The sequence below is a fragment of the Biomphalaria glabrata genome, chromosome 2 (assembly GCF_947242115.1).
Source record: "Biomphalaria glabrata chromosome 2, xgBioGlab47.1, whole genome shotgun sequence".
In the NCBI taxonomy this organism is placed as follows: domain Eukaryota; kingdom Metazoa; phylum Mollusca; class Gastropoda; family Planorbidae; genus Biomphalaria; species Biomphalaria glabrata.
Genome location: NC_074712.1, coordinates 12869444 through 12887842, shown reverse-complemented (window position 1 = coordinate 12887842; position 18399 = coordinate 12869444). Strand labels below are relative to the sequence as shown.

At 32.2% G+C, this 18399-nt stretch overlaps 2 protein-coding genes across 3 annotated transcripts; one reads left to right on the top strand and one right to left on the bottom strand.

Annotated features, from left to right (window-relative positions):
• Positions 1–179: 179 nt before the first annotated feature.
• Positions 180–3940, bottom strand: LOC106051950 (nucleolar complex protein 2 homolog). The gene has a single exon (XM_013207178.2). It carries the CDS (start codon positions 3908–3910, stop codon positions 1340–1342), a length of 2571 nt encoding a protein of 856 aa, XP_013062632.2. The 5' UTR covers positions 3911–3940; the 3' UTR covers positions 180–1339.
• A 238-nt stretch (positions 3941–4178) lies between these two features.
• Positions 4179–18399, top strand: LOC106051956 (erlin-1-like). 2 transcript variants are annotated; one of them, XM_013207186.2, is made up of 13 exons: positions 4179–4313; positions 7518–7617; positions 8265–8287; positions 9973–10053; positions 10272–10318; positions 10922–10983; positions 11116–11241; positions 11570–11702; positions 11787–11878; positions 13010–13099; positions 13944–14023; positions 14454–14609; positions 15752–18399. In XM_013207186.2, the coding sequence occupies exons 2-13, from the start codon at positions 7530–7532 to the stop codon at positions 15761–15763; spliced, it is 990 nt and encodes a 329-aa protein (XP_013062640.1). In that variant the 5' UTR covers positions 4179–4313; positions 7518–7529; the 3' UTR covers positions 15764–18399. The 2 variants fall into 2 exon arrangements, with proteins under 2 accessions (XP_013062640.1, XP_013062641.1); XM_013207187.2 differs by lacking the exon at positions 4179–4313 and adding an exon at positions 4478–4518.

Here is an 18399-nt window from a genome sequence, read left to right as displayed (position 1 = left end):
CTTGATTGCTTACTGTTGATATATGCAATAGCATTAAAAGTATATGTACATCTAGTTAATTTGGACCTTGGTCATGGTTCACACTAATGACATTTTTTTCCACACTAGAAACAGTTATACATGACTAAATAAGCACGACAAAAACAATAGTTAAACATAACTAAATAAGCAAATCAAACTCACTTCTTGAAAAATTTTTAATTGAAAAAATATTAGGCTTAAAACAGTTTTATTTCCATATATATATGTCAACTTATTAAAAGACTTCACTACAAAACAAGTCAGACAATCATTAACTTTTTTTTTCTTATGCTATGAAACATTATTAGTAGAGTTGCCTTTGCTGATACACAGATACCCCCAACCTCACTGGTCCACAAAAGAAACTGGACTATGGTGCAAATGAATGCTATAGGAAAGCCACTTTAACTCTTTCTCTCCTGATGATACTAATGTTGATTCCATCAGAATGTGGTAAATAATTACGGAGAGAAAGAGTTAAAAAATACTCACAGACCTTAGTTAATAGACCTAACTGCATTTAAAAAAATACCTACATTAATAACCAAATTATACTGACATACTACTATTTTAAATAAATGTGGTAAGAAGTAAACTTGACACAATGGTAGCCAAAAGTTCAACAAGGATTGTAGAAAAAACATTATGAATGAAATATGAGGTTTTAATTTCCATGCAAATAATAATATATCTCTGATTTTAATTATTACATTTAACATAATAAACAAATAAAATTAAATTACATTTAAATTAATTAATACATAGGTAAATGGTTTACTAAGGTGTTATGTGGCCAATTTAACAACTAACTACCACCTTTATCAGATGTCTGCAATATCTGTGCAATTAATTTAAGCTGGTTTAAAATAAGAATGAAAACAACATATCATGCTACTGTAATACATTAATAATCTAATTATACTAACATAACCATTTTTAAACCAAACAGTAAATATTTAGAAAGTTAACTTTAAACAATGGTAGGCAAAAGACAAGGGTAGCAGAAATAAATTTTATGGCTGGAAATGAGGTTTTAATTTCCATGCAAATTTGACTATTAATATTTCTGATATCAATTATTACATTTAACAAAATAAACGTAAATAACATTTAAATTAATACGTCTAAATTAATACAAGTTTAGAGGTCAATGGTTTACCTAGGTGTTATGTGGCCAACATAACTGGCCAACATAACTAACCACCACCTTTATCAGAGATGTCAGCTATATCTATGCAATTAATTTAAGCTGGTTTAAAACAAAAATAATAAAATTAAAACAGCATATCATACTACTGTACATAAAACTACATTTTTCTTAGTCAAAGTCAGATAAATTAAAATCTTCAACAACATCATCATCTCCAACATCCTGTGAAACAAGTTTAGCATTATTTTTTTTAGGAGAAATACTACCATTCTGTGTAGTAATTTGTCCCTTCTTTTTACCAGCTTTATTGTCACTTTTGTTTTCTTTAACATTATTGACTTCTAAACCATCATCATATTCCACTTCAGATTCATCACTGCTAGCAGACTGAGCCAGCTGCTCCAAATCATCATCATCAAAGTCACTATATTCATCACTGTCCGATTCATGCTTCCGTTTATTAGAAGCAGGTGCATTGCCAGATCTTTCCTCCTTTAACAAAAATCTTTCATCGTCATCATCTGAGTCAGAATTATTCTCAAAAAGTTTAGAAAAATCTTTCCTTTCCTCAGCAGTTGCAGTTTGTCGTACTCTCCTTTCAATGGTAGGTATGTCTATAGCAGCTCCAGATATAGCATCTTTATTGGAAACATTATGCTGCAATTCTCTATCTCGTAATTTTCTCCAAGAGGTATAGAACTTCCTCAAAGGAGTCCCTGATTCCGCAATTTGGTTTTCCCAATGTTCAACAGAGTGTTGATCGTCCAATCTTATGTTAGAATGTCGTCTTTTTTCTGTGATGAATTTTGCCTGTTCTTGAATTTTATCAACAATTTGTTTGATTTGCTTGCAATAATTTGCAATTTTGCACTTCTTCAGGAACAATTTCATCTGAACAACAGCTGGGACAATTAATTCAGGGAAGCTCACTGAATGAGCATAAGTATTGAAGCTCTCTAGCAAGTGTTCATAAAGCTGATCAATAATACCATCTTTGAAAGCCTTTTCATTTAATTGTGCTTTAGAGAACTTCAGAATCACAGCAAAGTTAAATGGCTTCATGCTAATGGCTTTATGCCTTTTGTTAAAGTCAATTTGCTCAAAAATCTCTAGAAGGAAAGGTGCAGTTGGTATGAATGTATTTGTCTTGAATGCTAACTTGTTCAGAAACTGAACACAGTGAAACCTTAGAGGATAAAACCTGGCAGTAGGTAAAAGCTTTATTGTTCCAATAATTATTTGGGTTAATGGATAGACCAATGGTTGAAATACTTCACTGGGGTACATTTTAGTCAGCAGTTGAACCCAAAGTCCTAAGCAATGAACATATTGCCAGTTGTATACAGCCTGACATGTGTTTTTCTTTTTCACTGCTATAGCATTTCTTAGATGAATGGCTAGCTGTCGAATGTAAACAAAGGCATACTGATAACCAACAGTTTGGTCAATAGTAAATATTTCTACTAAAGACTTCTGCATGAAGTTAATATGAGGCAATGTTGTTGGAGATGTAAATTTGCAGTTTGTAACATAAGCCATATACATTTGTTTCAAACAAGGTTCCAGCAAAATGTCTTGTTTTAAATGAGTAACTTTGTTGATGCACAGAAATGCCAGGACACGTGTTGCTTCCTCACCTGTAGTCCATATTTGGATCATCTTCTTTAAGAGCAATTTATTTAATTTTGGAAAGCTAGCATAAAAGATAATTAGTTTGTGAACATGCTTTAAAATGGCATTTACCATTGCTTCATCTGACATTCGAGTCAACAAATCCAGCAAAGATGATAAGTATGACTTTATCCATAGTTTTAACTTCTTCCATTTAATTGATTTGTCTGATAAATTACGAACATCAGACAAAGCAGGCAAGCTTAGCATACTCTGAAGAGCAGGAACCACTTGTGTTAAACATAGTCTAACAACACTGTTGAAAATAGCACCACCTTCAATTTTATATTTCCGAGATATGCTCTCTTCTGAGCCTCCTGCTTCTTGAACAGCTGAATTGAAGGCTGAAACAAGTTCCTTAAAAATAGCAAGTGATGGCTTAGTTCTCAATTCCTGGCCCCACTTTTCAACCATTTTATGAGTAAGAAGAACACCACTTTCAACCTTTTGAGCTCTTTCATCTTCCAGCTCCAAGTCCTCTTCTGAACTTTCATCACTTGCCATTTCAAGTTTTTCAGGAGGTTTGTGCACATTATTTTCAGCATCAGAATCTGAATCATCACCACTAGACATATTGAGCAGTTCTTTTTCAATTTCATCTTTTCTTGCTTTCTTTGAATTGGTGGTGTCATCCAAGTCATCATCATCATAATTACTATCAGATTCAGATTGTGATAGATCTTCAAGATTATCCAACAAAGATTTATCCTGGCCTTTCAAAAAATCATAAAACTCTGGATCGTTTTCTTGTAATGTAGATGCTAACGATTTCTTTGTATTATTCACTACTTCTCGTTCTTGGTTTTTCAACTTTTTCTTCTCGTTTGACTTCTTGTTATTAGTCGATTGTTTATCTTTTTTAAGAGACGTTTTCGTAGCCGTTTCAACTCTTTTAGTAATGTTTTTTAATTTAGCTTTCATAGGCTTTTTATCAGACTCACGTGATTTTGCTGAAGAATCAGAAGCACTATCTAAATCTACATCTAAATCATCATTGAAGAATTCGTCGACATTCATATCTTTTAACTTCTTCTTTATAGAACCCATGCTTTTCTTGCAAGTGGCCATGTTTAATATTTTTCTTGTAAAAAGTTTAACTCCTGGGGGAAAAAAGCGAACTTATTAGTAATTGTTTTTCAGTGTGAAAATTAATTGACTAAATTAGATCTAGATTAATCATAAAGTTCTAAAAAAATTGTATTGCCTCAATAAAGCTGTTTCCTCGTAATTTAATTACTCAAATAGATTTATAGACTCTAGATCTAGAGTCTACATCTATCATAAAATCTTCTTTCTAATTGTTTTTGAGGACAATTAACTTTCCAATTTTGTCAATTCATGATTTTAGAAAAACAGTAGCTTCCGTGTTTCTCATTAGTGACAGATCATCTTAAAACTATTGACAAACACCAACATTTGTCCTTCTGTCCACTAAATCTAGAACTAGATCTTTGCAAGGCAAAATAAAATAGTGAGCGTAGTCTTATCTTGAATCTAGTTCTATATTAATTTAAGCTACATTTACACTAGATCTAGTCACAGACACTTGAACTGAGATCATTTAGTGTAGAGTTAGTGAAAGTAAAACTTGCTAAAATATTAGTTTTATTAGTAAAAGACTCGAAGTGAACCGGCATTTCCATATCTGTGAGTGTGTGATCTGAATTTGGTCTGATGTGAGTGGATGATCTGTCTTAGAAAAAAAAAAGAAAGACCAAAAATACTAGATCTGACATCTGTCATGACCTTTTTACTGACTTAGACTTAGGTCCTCCCGCGCCGTTCGGCGCATTGGGCGGCAAGCTGTCTCCATAATGATCTATCACTGGCAATGTCTGAAGCCTCCTCCCACCTGGTGTCCACTGTTCTGAGGTCCTCCATGAAGGTGTGTCGCCAGGTAATACGAGGACGTCCCTGTTTGCGCTTTCCTCGTTTTGGCTTCCATGTTATGATTATCGCAACTCTTGGTGTGCGTAATTCATTTTGACGTAGAACATGTCCCGCAAACCTCATGCGACGCTCAGTCACAACCTCACCAAGTGTTCGACTCCCAGTTCGGCATAGGATTTCCCTGTTTGAGATCCGGTCTGTGTAACTGACTCCCAAAATCCGTCTCAGCCATCTCTGTTGAGCCACATTTAGTCTTTTCTCAATTTTGACAGATGACTTCCACGTCTCACATGCATATGTAGCAGTTGGAATGACGATTGTGTTGAGAAGGTGTATTTTTGTCTCGAGTCCAATGGCTTGGCTAGTCCAAATAGGCTGCAGCCTTTGGAAAATGCTCCCTGCCTTTCCTATTCCACATGCTACATCATGGTAAGCATCTCCATCATTTGTTATGATGCTGCCAAGGTACGTGAACTTGTCAAGCTCTTCAAGCTTTGACTCGCCAAGTCTGACGGGGACACCCTTTGCCTTATATCCAACTCGCATAATTTTAGTCTTATCCAAGTTTATGCGGAGGCCAATTTTGGGTGCCTCTCTGTCTAGGCTCTCCGTCATTTCTTGAATGCATTTATTTGTAGCCCTGAGTAGTGCAACATCATCAGCAAAGTCCAAGTCCGTCAATCGGAGTTGTTCATGCCATGGAATACCAAAGGCAGTCTGGTTCATGACCTTTTTATCACCCCTTTATTCTTTTAACTAGACTCTACATTTTCTACTCTAGATCTAGAGTCAATATCTTTGTTTTGTTTTAGTACTTTACATATTTTGTAATAAAATCTAATTACATCCTCCAGCAGGATTAGGGAGGGGAGTGCAAGGCAGGGTTTGAACCCAGGACCATTGAACAACAGTCCAGAGGCTAAGCGCAGGCACAACAGGCAGTCATCCTGTCTTAATCTACTGCTAGAGGTGTAGACCTAAACTGGCTAAAGATCTCATTAATTATCATTAATTACATTTTGATCTTCGTGTTACTTTGACACACCCTTTAAAATATGTACAGAATCAATGTATATATATATAATTATAGATAGATAGATTTTCATATCTATACAAATTATAAATTTATGCAAAGGAGGTAACAATAAATTAACCTGTACTTCAGCGTGTCTTTCTCTTGCACTAGCGTTTCTTTTTTCTGTACCCTCCCCTTAATGACCCCATCTTTAGTCTTGATTATGTAGTATGTCTGCCAGATTTAGATAGACTAATAAATGTAAAATCTTATTGGAAATCTGATTACATCATATTCTGTAGCATTGCTACTTTTGTTCTTTTAAAATCAAATTGAAACCTTGGTTTTTTAAATTAACTATTATTCATATTTTTTCATACTGTGATTCAAAACATTGATGTATAATAATTTTTGAAGAATAATTCAAATTTTTAAATTTAAAATCTTGAGGGGGGACATGTATATTATAAAAAGTGCTATTGTAATAATATTTCATCCTAATATTTATCGTTGCTTACCAAATAATGGAAGTACAGTGGCTGCTTATATGATTTTGTTTAAAACATAAGCTTCCTATTTTCTCATTTTTTTAAAATAGAAGACTCAAAAGTAAAGTAGCAATTATACACAAAACACTGAACCATAATCTTCAAATACAAAAACAAAATTTAATAAAATACTCAGAAAGAGACATTCCTTGTTCCATATTATATGCAAGGACAAATTTGTACAAAGGTCCTTCTTCCCTAGTGCTATTAGAGCATGGAATGGGTTACTTGAGTTAGCCAGGAATAACAGTGACTTGGCAGAATTTTGGTCATTGGTTAATATGCATGACTAAATGCATGACACATAGGACGTAATCATCTTCTTTTTTGAAGTAACGTCTATTATATAAGATAAGATAAATTTTTTTAATTTGTTATAGACAAAAATGAATTTTTAAATATTTTTTTGGGACATTTCTAGTGCTACAGCCCATGGATGCCATGGCTTCCTTCAACAAATATTTCTATTCAGATCTGAACTGAGCTTTTCATCTTCATTCTCAAACTCTCTAGTTTTTGTATGCCTCTTCATTCAAATTTCTGCTATATTTCCTGATTAGTGTGTTTCATCCATACAGTTTTACCATAAATTTTCTAAGGATTTCCTTTTCCCAAGTATTTATCAGAATTTCTGTTGTTTTTGTCAGTCTCCAGTTTTCACTTGTATCTCTATAATTGGCTTTGATGGTTTTGTTAATAGTTTTTCGGTTTTCCTTGATATCTATAATATGCACTTAATAAAGAGTGCACATTTTTTGTTGTTGTTTTTTTTTTCTAAAAACATAATTAGTTATTGATATTTTTCTGACATCCACTTTTTTTTTTTTGCACATGGAAAGTTCTCACATTTTACCTAGTTTTAATTATTGCAATTATGTAAAAATATTCCAAGCCCATCGACTCAAGGCTAGATCTTTGACTAACAATTTAATTACCTGGCTGCAACTAGCTTCTAAAAGAGACATCCGGGGGAAAAAAATGCATTTGAGTTGTGTAATGATTATAAGACACTTATCTTTTTCTACTTTCGAATTTTCATTTTCAAATATTCAAACATTGAGGAGAGAATAATCTAGCAAAATCATGATAAATTATTTTCTGCATTCCTTTCAAAAGCTAGAGGATCAATTTTTAAAAGAATATTGTATGTTTAAAAATAGAGGCTGTAGTTAAAATGACTACTGTATTGCTCATGTTTAATTTTGTATTATTTCTTTTACAGAATTTTCGGATCATGGCCCAACCAGCTGCTGTGTTTATGGTGGTTGGTGTAATTGTATTAGCAATATTTATCAATTTTTCTATTCATAAAATAGAAGAAGGTAAATATACATTCGTGTTTCATGTATTTTTGTAAAAAATGTTCTTTTATTGTTTAACATTAATAGTATTTAAATAATAGCTTTTTACTATATCCAATTCAAGTTTAAAACTGTAACTTTATAATGATCCACATTTATATTTCTTTAGTAATGAGGAGTATAAGAAGTTATAAGGGCAAAGTCAAACCTGTTATAGAAATTTGAAATTTTTTGCAGTCACACACTCTTGACTCAAGTTTCTTAACCTTATATTACTACTAATTTTTTAAAAAATCAACTACTAATAATATTATTAGTAGTAAATATATTTGAGATCTACATTAAGACAAATGTGCCAACAATTTTAAAAAAAATTCTTTTATCATTTTATTTATAAGCTGCCATTTCCGTTTCAGTCAGTGGCATAGCTAGAGTAGGCCTAGATGCCTGATGCCCAGTGCGGCAGCTCCTCATAATGCCTAAAAAAAAACAACTCAATAAAACAGCGGAATGAAGTTGTTTTATTTTCCTAAAAAGTTTGTCTATGTATTTATTTGTCACAAAAGATATAAAAAATAGTCATATGATCTTTTCTAATGCTAAGTCCTATGATCTTTTCTAATGCTAAGATATATGATCTTTTCTAATGCTAAGACATTTCTTTTTAGGTCATGTGGGTGTTTATTACAGGGTAAGTTTCTTTTTTTTTTTTTATGAATGTAGTATTTATAAGCATCACTGAAACAAATATTATTTTTTCAATGAAATCATATTTAAAAAATTAACTGCAATATCATGTTTTTAGTTGCCCAAAAAATATAGTATATTTATATGAAACAATATCTTAACTTCTTAGTGTTAGGTGCTCAATGAACCCGAGCCAATGACCACTAGGCACCCACAGCCTGTGGCGAAGCTACAATTTAGAAGCGCCCATGACTCATGACCAGTTGGTGGCCCACATAAGCATTTTGGGATGACACGAAAGTGAATAAAAAAATAGTGAGCTTCTGGTTTTCCCAAACTCTTGACCTGAGTCTATCGACGGTCGAGGCAGCCTTCCCTATGCGTTTTTTTATCTCCTCTTCTAGAGACAGGTCATCTTGAATTGTGGATCCAAGATAGCAGAATTCATTTATGGCATCCAGCTTGTTATCGTCTATGAGGTTGGAGGGTGGTGCTGTAGCAGGTGGTCCCATAAGATTTGTTTTCTTTGTGCTAATTGTTAAGACATACTCTTTACAGGCTTGAGAGAAGTAGGACATTAGTGACTGAAGCTCCTCTTGTGAGTGTGCCACTACCACTATCATCTGCGAATAGCATATCTCAGATAAGGCCGCCTGTGCTATCTTGGACATGTTCGCTGGATGGAGGACAATCGCATCCCGAAAGTCATTCTCTACAGACAACTCGCAACTGGCTCAAGAAAAACAGGTTGCCCCCACCTCCTTTACATGGATGTAATAAAACGGGACCTCAAATCAGTGAACATCAATACTGACCATTGGGAGGACATAGCTCTAGACCACATTAGATGGAGAGAGACAATGACCAAGAAAGCTATGGACAGCAAAAAAACATGGGCCTCAGCTCTGGAAGAAAAGCGTACCTTGCGTAAAATGGATAGCTCCTCTACCACCAAAGAGAAAGCCATCTTATCCTGTGATAGTGTCTCTCCAAAATAAGGCTCCACAACCACATGAAAAAGTGTTCGAGATGAATCATATTCGTTCTACAACTGAAGGAGGCCAACAAAAGAAGATAAAAGTTTTTGTCAATGTTTGATAGTTTTACATTTTCATTTGAAATACCTTAAGTCATTTAATTCTGTTAAGTTGTACCTTACAAACATAGACCTTCAAGACCTGTATGGAGTCCTAACTAAATCAAATGTAGTGACATTTTTACATATATAAAAAAATGCAATCCTTGCATTGGAGTCTTTTAGTAAATGTACCAATACATTCAGATTACTAAAAAGAAATTTGTTACACACTAAATCTGTCTTACTGGGTGGAGGGGAGCACTAAAAATATTCTTGAGCCCAGGCCCACGGGTACCTTGTTATGCCACAGCTGTCTGTTGGACTATTTTGTGTGTATATATATACATATATATAATAAGGCTTGTCTTTGAGTTCAAAGATTAATGAGGAGTGTAGTAAACAGCCCCAGCTGCAGCCTACATATTTTGACATATCCAGCTCAGACATAACCATTGTCCACCTGTGGTCGATTAAGATTCTCTTTTCACTGTCTACATATTAGTTTTTTTTATAAATAAATAATGTCAAAGTTATAATATATATACAAGTTATAACATTTTAACATAAAATTGAGTGTGTTAAGATAAGGATATTTTCTTTCTTTTCAACAGGGTGGTGCTCTTTTGTCATCAACAAGTGAACCAGGATATCACTTCATGTTGCCTGTTCTTACATCATTTCGCTCAGTACAGGTAATTTCTTCATCTTAGCCTGATTTGTGTGTATTTATAAATTTTGGTCCTAATAACTTGCTAGTCTGGTCACATTATGTATCCACAAATGAAAGATTTCTAACACGAATTAAAGTTATTATTTTGATTATAGTGTAGTTAAAAATTTTATTAATTTATTTGAAATGTTTTGTCCACTTGCAACACTAATATTTTTTTTTTTTAATTTTTCCCTCCAGACAACTCTGCAGACAGATGAGGTGAAGAATGTTCCATGTGGTACAAGGTAAGAGTCACCTTCCTTTTTCCTTCCCTAACCCTAACCCAAAAAGTAGAGAGTGCTTCGAATACCTTTTATGTTAAGACTAAAATCTTTTCTTTAGACTCTTTCACATTGCTATAGTTTTTCAATATTTGGCTTTCGTTACAAGACTTGTCTTTGAATCTTAAGATTAAGAAGGAAAGAAGTATTTCATGTTGTCTGGCTTCCTGTAAACAACTACAAATGTATAATGTATTATTTTGAATTGATTGGATAACTTTGAAGCATGATGTTTGTCCTCTTATACAGCTTGCATCTCTCGTTTGGGCTTTTGTAATATAAATTTAGTCAAAAAGGATATCTGTACTAATAGAAGATGGAACTGGTTGCCTGAATTAACCAGGAAAACCAATGAGTCGGCAGAGTTTAAGCCTCTAATATCTTGCATAACTAGATTAACACATGTAGGAGGTAATTATCTCCTGTTTTGAAGGAACTTCTGTAACTTTATAATATAAATAAGAAGATAAAGGAAATATAGCTTGAACATGGGAACAAAAAATGTTTAGTTTTGTTTTTTTATTGCTTACAAAAAAAAGTTGTTGTTTTTTTGTTTAATCTATACAGTGGTGGTGTTATTATATACTTTGAAAGAATTGAAGTTGTAAATAAGCTTGACTCCTCAGCAGGTAAAGAAAAGTGAAATGAAAATTGATTTGTTTGTACAAAATTAGTTTACTACCGTGGTTTTTGTATTCTTATTATGATATGGCTATGTAACCTTTGATGTACCTTACTTTTTTTTTTTTATCTGCTTCTAGTTTATGACATTGTGAAGAATTACACTGCAGACTATGATAAGACTTTGATTTACAATAAAATTCATCATGAGTTGAACCAGTTCTGTAGTAGCCACAATCTTCAAGAAGTCTATATAGACTTATTTGGTGAGTTACTTCAATAGACTAGACAAGGTTACAAATTATCGATGTTAATTTATGCAGCCATTTTCAAAATCACATTGTCCACTGTAAAAAAAAATAATTAAAAAGATTGTCTTTCTGTGTTGTGATGCTTGAAAGGTGTTATAAAAAAAAAAAAAGCAAATGATCACCACTGTATTCAAATTTGAAATATTCAATACAATTTATTCAAACTTCATTACTAAAACAAAATTGATTTTTCAATATTTTCTAATACTTTGAATTCGAAGCAATTTTTTTTTTTTATTTCCCCTATATAAAAAATTAAAAAAAAAAACTCCTATTTTTCCAGATCAAATTGATGAAAATCTTCGTAAAGCTTTACAATCAGATTTGTATGAGATGGCTCCAGGACTTACAGTGCAGGCTGTCCGTGTCACCAAACCCAAAATTCCAGAGCAAATCCGTAAAAATTATGAAGCTATGTAAGCAATATATTTTTTTCAATTGTCACTTAATTTCAGAGAAACGTTTAGAAAATGTGACTTATCTAATATGTATTTCTACAGGGAAGGAGAAAAAACAAAGCTTTTGATTGCAATCCAAAAACAGAAAGTTGTAGAGAAAGAAGCAGAAACCGACAGAAAGAGAGCCATTATTGGTAACAAAAAAAAATTCTTTTTAAACATTAAACCCTTTACAATACAATTCAGTATTTACCTGAACATTCCTAAGTGTTGTGAAATGCAGTTGGAAGTAAATACAAATTTTTAGCTTAAATATAAAAAGAACTCTTCCTTTCTCTTACAGTGAACATTTTTTGTGTGTGAAAACCAAATGTTAGCAGCTATTTTGTGAAATTTTGTTGTTGTTGTTTTTTTTTTAAATTTTTTTTAAAGTGCTAATGCTGCAGTGTATAAGGCGATCTATAGAAATGGAGAGATTAGAAGACTTCTCCTGTTAAGTTATTGAAATTAATTTTTTCTTTGTAAACTAGATAATTTTGTTTTATTTCAAGATCTTTCTTTGACAACTTTTTTGAACTGGAAATAGAGTGTTTGGTTTAAAATACAAATATGTTACTACTTCCTGTTCTAACTAGCTTTTTGCTGTTCATCTTTTGACTCTTGTTCTGTCAGTGCAATAGTGTGCTGAAAAATGCTCCACACTACAAAAGAGAACATTGGCAAAAATAAGCAACTTTTTTTAATTGTTTGGACCTCAATCCATGATGATGACTAAGGGAATAGTATGGAAGTCTGCTTAGTGACTAAGCTTAGTGCTGTTGTTGTTATTAGCCTATTATTATTTAGTCAAATTAAAAATATTTGTAATTTATGAAGTTATTAAACAAAATGTTTTTGGTAGCGTTAGGTTAAGATTCTACAATAGAAGCCATACAAAATTAGTTTCTTTGTACCAATTTTTTTTTAAGAAACACCTGTCCTGTCAAGGAAGTCAGGTTAATATTTGTACTGTTAGAACAAAATCCTAACTGCTAGATTTTATTCACCAATTTTAAAGTATCTGAGATCAATTCAAAATAATCTATTTCCTAACTTGGTCATCATTCTTCAGCCATCATGAAATATCATCAAATACATTAAATCTGTTCAGCATTTGCACATTTAATCTCTTACTGTAAAAAAAAAAAGTATTTAAAAAAAAACAAATGTTTTTTGTCATTGTTTTCTGTATTGTCTGTAAAAATTTAAAATAGCATGTGCAATATTGCTAACGAAAGAAATATAGCAGAGATTGTTGCCATATTATGTTGTTTTTATTTGTTCAGAGGCAGAGAAAGTGGCCCAGGTTTCTAAAATTCAATGGGAGCAGAAAATTATGGAAAAAGAGTCAGAGAAAAAAATGTCTGAAATTGAAGGCAGGTCTTTTTTTTTTTTTTTTTTTTTAAAGAAAAATATGAGTCTTTTGTGGTTTACATACTTTTAATGTATACTTGTATGCTTTGATACTTTTAATGTTATTTCATTAGCCACATAGCAATCAGTAGTTCCATCAATAGATATTAATTTGATCCTATGAACTCCAATGTAAATTATATTTTATCTATCAAGATTATTAACAGTACTTTTATCTTTATGACATTTTCTTGATTTTTTCTTGATCTGTTTTTTTTTGTTTTTGTTTTGTTTTTGCTTTTACTAAAATTTACTAAAAATTTTATATTTTGGCTCAACATGTATTGGAGCTTGAAATATCTTCCAAAGATAAAGACCCTAATTTAAGTTCTCTAGTGCTGCTATTATATGTTAATTGTCAGGTTTATTCCTTCATAAAATGAGAACTACATGTTTAAAAAAAAAAAGCACTTGTAGAGTACTTGTAGAGTACTCAATTTCACTTCGTCATATATTTCTTTCTACATTACTTCATTCAAAGGACATTGTTATTGTTTGAATTTCAACTCAGGAAATGTGATAGAGTACACCCTCCAAGAGGACAATAGAAAAGTATTTAATTAATTTTAAATTTTAAATGTTCATTTCCCTTTAAAAAAATGAAGATAATGGCCATTGACATTTGAACTTAACTGTCAAAATTTTCTGATTAAAATAGCATGGAAGTATGGATTTTTTAGTGTGATATAGTAGAACACAGTGAATACAGGGAGATAGGCATGTCTGGTCTATGATTACATTTCAATCAGAAACATGAACTCACTTGCTCTTAGTATTATTCCACATATTTTCTTGTCCTCCAAATAGATTTAACCCATCTAGCCAAAGAAAAGGCTAAAGCAGATGCAGAGTTTTACAAAGCTGAAAAGGAAGCAATGTCGAACAAGGTATCTCACAATTATATTATGGTGGTTATTAAATTATCAATAAGCTATACTTTTGAAAGTGAGATACCACTACACATACATTTGAATTCCATTTGCTTTTTGTAGAGCGTATCAGTATGCTCAGTGGGCTTTGATCCAATTGTTTTTGTGTGAGGAGGGGGTATCTAGGAGAAGGTTTTTGTGGTATCTTTATGCGCTCAGCAAACACAACTCAGCTCAATCTGGTATTCGAACTTGAGCCCCCTTGATAGGGCCACTAAGTCACAAATGAAAACAAAAACATTTAGGAAGTAATAGAAACAAGGCTAAAGGTTTGTAACATTCTTGTGAATGTATGTATTGTATCTTTTTTGTTTACCACTCTGTCCTTTGACTTACCGTGCTTTAACAAGAACTGGTTGTGATCATGTGTTCATTACTTTTACTCTAGCTCAAGTTGACCAAAGAATACCTAGAGATGTTACGGTACCAAGCTATTGGCAGCAACACAAAGATTTACTTTGGTAGCAATATACCAAATGTTTTCTGGGACCCTGCAGTCACTACCTCTGGACCAACCTGCTCAGACACATCCAGCAAGCCTGATGTAAGAGGGCATTAGCTTCTTTGTCTCAGCTACTTAAAAACTTTTGTTTTTGTCTGTTCTAAACTCCTGTAACAGTTGTCAATGTCACTATTTCTGCCACTTGATCAGTATTTTTCTGTCTATGACTATTTACAAACATCAAAATGAAATGTATAGCATGTTTCATTTCTAGTAAATCTTTTTTCATTGCTGTAATAAAAGGGATGTGATCACAAAGGTGTGGCAATTATGATTAGGTATTAAACCCTGTTTATAAAACATCATCAAACTTCATTAGAGTGAGGGCTTGAGAGGCTCAAATCCTCTCTTGCAAAAGCCCTGGACAGAAACCCTGCTGTCTTGCGTAGTGCATAAATGTCGCCATACAGGTCGAGAATTTTGGGTTTCCCAGACCTGTCGAGACGTAGATCAGAATATGAGGCATGGTTTCCTCTTCTTCCCCGCAGCAGGGGCACCGTGAATCAAAATTAGGCCATAGCCGCGAGAAATATGAGCCAACAGGACAGTGGCCTGTCCTGCACTGTGCTACAATAGCTTGCTTATAAACAGTACTTTAAAGTTAAATACATTTTACCTTGTTATGAAAGTAACATTAATTAAAATACTTTTTAAGGTAAGACTTGAATTGAACATTTAATAAAACAGTTACTTAAACTGTGTGACATAGGTTTAACTGAATTTGTTTTCAAAACATAAAACTTCATAGGAAACAGGTTTTTAAGTATACTGTGCACTGTTTCTTGATGTAATATTCTTACTATTTGGATAATCATTGGTTTATCCTTTATGGCAGTCAGCCAAGTCATAAGCATATTGTCCAAGTGTAAAATAGGTGGAACAGAAAAGTCTTTCCAAGCTCTTCTAGGTGTATTTAGATCTAAAAAAAAAAAAGTGTTTAAATATTGCTTTGTTTGAATCAAAAATATGTCTAGAACGGTTTCAATAACTTAACAAATAACTTTAGTTTACCTTAGTCCATAACACTTACAATAATTCAATGTTACTTACTTTATATGTATGCATGTAATGTTGGAGTGACACTGGTATGAAAGATTTCAATTGCTGTAGTTATAATGTGTTATGCAAAAATTACAAGACAATGTCCTCTTGGATAATAAAGTGCCATTTTATTCTCTTGACAGAAACAGAAATGACGATGAACACTGTATTAAGGTCGTGAATGTTTATAAATGGAATAGAAGAGTTCATAACATCACAGGGTGCCTTCTCTCTCAGTTGAACATCACTCTGCTGCACCAGCATTTTCTCTTTATGTTCTAGCTGCATAGATATTTAATAAAATAGTTAAAGTATTTAGTTTCTATCTAGCTCACAGATATTTAATAAAATAGTTAAAGTATTTAGTTTCTATCTGGCTTGGCACAGACCATTCTACTGTTAGTATAAGCCTGTTACTTTTGTGTTAATTTTTTTTTTAAGTCTTCACATTTTATCTGTTGTTTTGTTTGGTAAGTTTTTTAAAATTTGTTTTACAAAAAAAAAAAAAAAAAAAAAGGTTCAAGCTTTCAAGTGCTACGTTACTTCAACTTTTATCATGTCTGCCTGTTCTTGTGCATATCAATTTGAACTGTTCCAATTCTATGTCTTTGTTTGATAATTGTATTATTAAACATATAATCAAAAATTAGCCCCATTAATTCAAAGGCCAGGGTGTCAGTCAGCTTAAATACTTTATTAAAACCTTTTTGGATTTAAAAGTTTTTGATTTGATTGGGGGTTTTTTTTGGTGGGAGCACAATTTAATTTGTTGTAAACTTATGCTTTTAGTGATGGGTGTCAAGTGAAAAGTCAAAGTCCAATATTAATCTGGCATCTATAGAAATCCTGTTTTATTGTAACTGTAACTGGGCCTCTATTTGTTTTTCTCCATGGACATTTTACATAACTTTATACTCAAAAAAAAACCTAATTATCTATATTTATAGTGCAATCTAGATGGGTAAAACAAAAATTGATGAAACTCTTAGATTAGACAGGCATCTTTTAAAGTTGCAAGTTTTCTTTATGTCAGAGAGTTCAGTTATTATCATAGGAATTTCATTCCAATACTACTCTACACTGTTGTTGTTTGTGACAGTTTTAATCTGTCAGTACATTTTATCTGATGCATTTCTTGTGTCCAGTATGTGAAGTTAACTTTAAATACCTATTTTCTGTCATATAAAAGTGTTAAGTAGATATTGTGTAATATCTACATTGATTAGGTCTATTTCCTGTCTATTAAGAGTGAGATTTTAATAAGTACTACTTTCCAAGTTTAGGGACATTGTGAGTATGTTTCATATTTTTAGCATATAATGTAATGATTATATAACAGAATAAAAGGGACAGAAAAAAAAAGATATCAAGTTAAGTCTTAGTTTTAGAAAACTAAGAAAGCTTAAATTGAGAGAAATACTTTTGAAAGATGTATATTGTGGAGTGGCAGAAAATGCTATTTTCAAATGTGTATTAGTGTGTCTAAGCTGAACCTCTAACATGTTGGTGAATTTAGTTTTTTGAAGTTTTGTTTAAGATGGTTTGAAAAAGCTTGGTATGAAGTGAGTGTTTTTGTCTATCAGTGAATCCAACCTTATGTTGATTCTGACTTTTGAGGGATAGTTTGAAAGTTGTATGTGTACATGTGCCAAAAAAAGATAACCCTGTAATATACTTGGCATAATGCTTAGATTCAAGTCTATATTGAACCAAGATTTGTGGGGTGAAATGTTTGAAATATTAAAGTATTTTGTTTATATTTTAATTCCATAAGCCTAGCTATTAAACAATGTTCCATTGTAATTTTTTTTTTGTTTTACTTGAAAGTAGTGCATTTGTTGTACTGTTGTGAATGAGAAATCTCAAGAAATGAAAGCTACAATGAAATATACATGTATTTTTATTATGTTGAGAGCGTAAAATAAGTTGTCATGTGAAAACTTACATTTCCCATTGTGTTGACAAATTTTGTGACATCACAATTATAATCAAATCTGCAACATTGTTTCTAATTAGTCCTGATTTTTATTGGCTTATTTTTCTACCATTGTTTGCTTTTTATTTTTTTTTTTTATTTGTACATCACACAGTTTCATTTAATCAGAGGAGATGTGACCTTAGAGTTTTTTTGTTTTTTTCTTGCTGATGTTTTTTTTTTTTTTTTTTTTGAAATTTTTTAAATAATAAATTTAATAATATGCAGGCATCGGAGATACTAGTGATATTGTTTCATTTCTTATTGGAAATTTTGAAATGAATTTTTAAACATATAAATCATCATTTTTAATTGTAATTATCTACATTCTATTCAGACCATTTTTCCTGTCCCACTGATGTAGGCTTATCAAACACCTTTTTGATAATGTAAACCAATTGTACTCAAGATATCTCCCATCAATCACCCCCCCCCCCCCACCCCCACTTTTTCAACAAAAAAAAATACTTAAAAAAAAAAGCTGAGTATAAGGTTGTTCAAATTCAGGAATGATTTTTTAGTGGTCTTTTTAAATTCATCATTGAATAATTGCTGATTGAATATTGTTTGCATTTGGCATGTAAGTTTGAATGTCACAAGTTGAGTGAGAAGTGCAGCTGCCAAACTGAGTGTTTTGCTAGACAAGCTGCACATTTACTTGTTCAGTGAGTTGTGCATTGAAATGTGATGTATATCTGACAAGTATATAAACATCTTGTCTTGTACCAAAGCTCTGTGTTACAAAAAGGTGTCTACTACATAGCTCTTTGTCTTTGGTCACTTTTAACAAATTTTAATAAATTATAAGACTTGTTA

Bases quoted from the DNA above. Each gene is read 5' to 3' on its own strand.
- LOC106051950 (XM_013207178.2), bottom strand. From the start codon at position 3,910: ATGGCCACTTGCAAGAAAAGCATGGGTTCTATAAAGAAGAAGTTAAAA.
- LOC106051956 (XM_013207186.2), top strand. From the start codon at position 7,530: ATGGCCCAACCAGCTGCTGTGTTTATGGTGGTTGGTGTAATTGTATTA. The intron at 10,054-10,271 runs GTAATTTCTTCA...TTTTCCCTCCAG, and splicing joins CATCATTTCGCTCAGTACAG to ACAACTCTGCAGACAGATGA. The intron at 10,319-10,921 runs GTAAGAGTCACC...TAATCTATACAG, and splicing joins AATGTTCCATGTGGTACAAG to TGGTGGTGTTATTATATACT.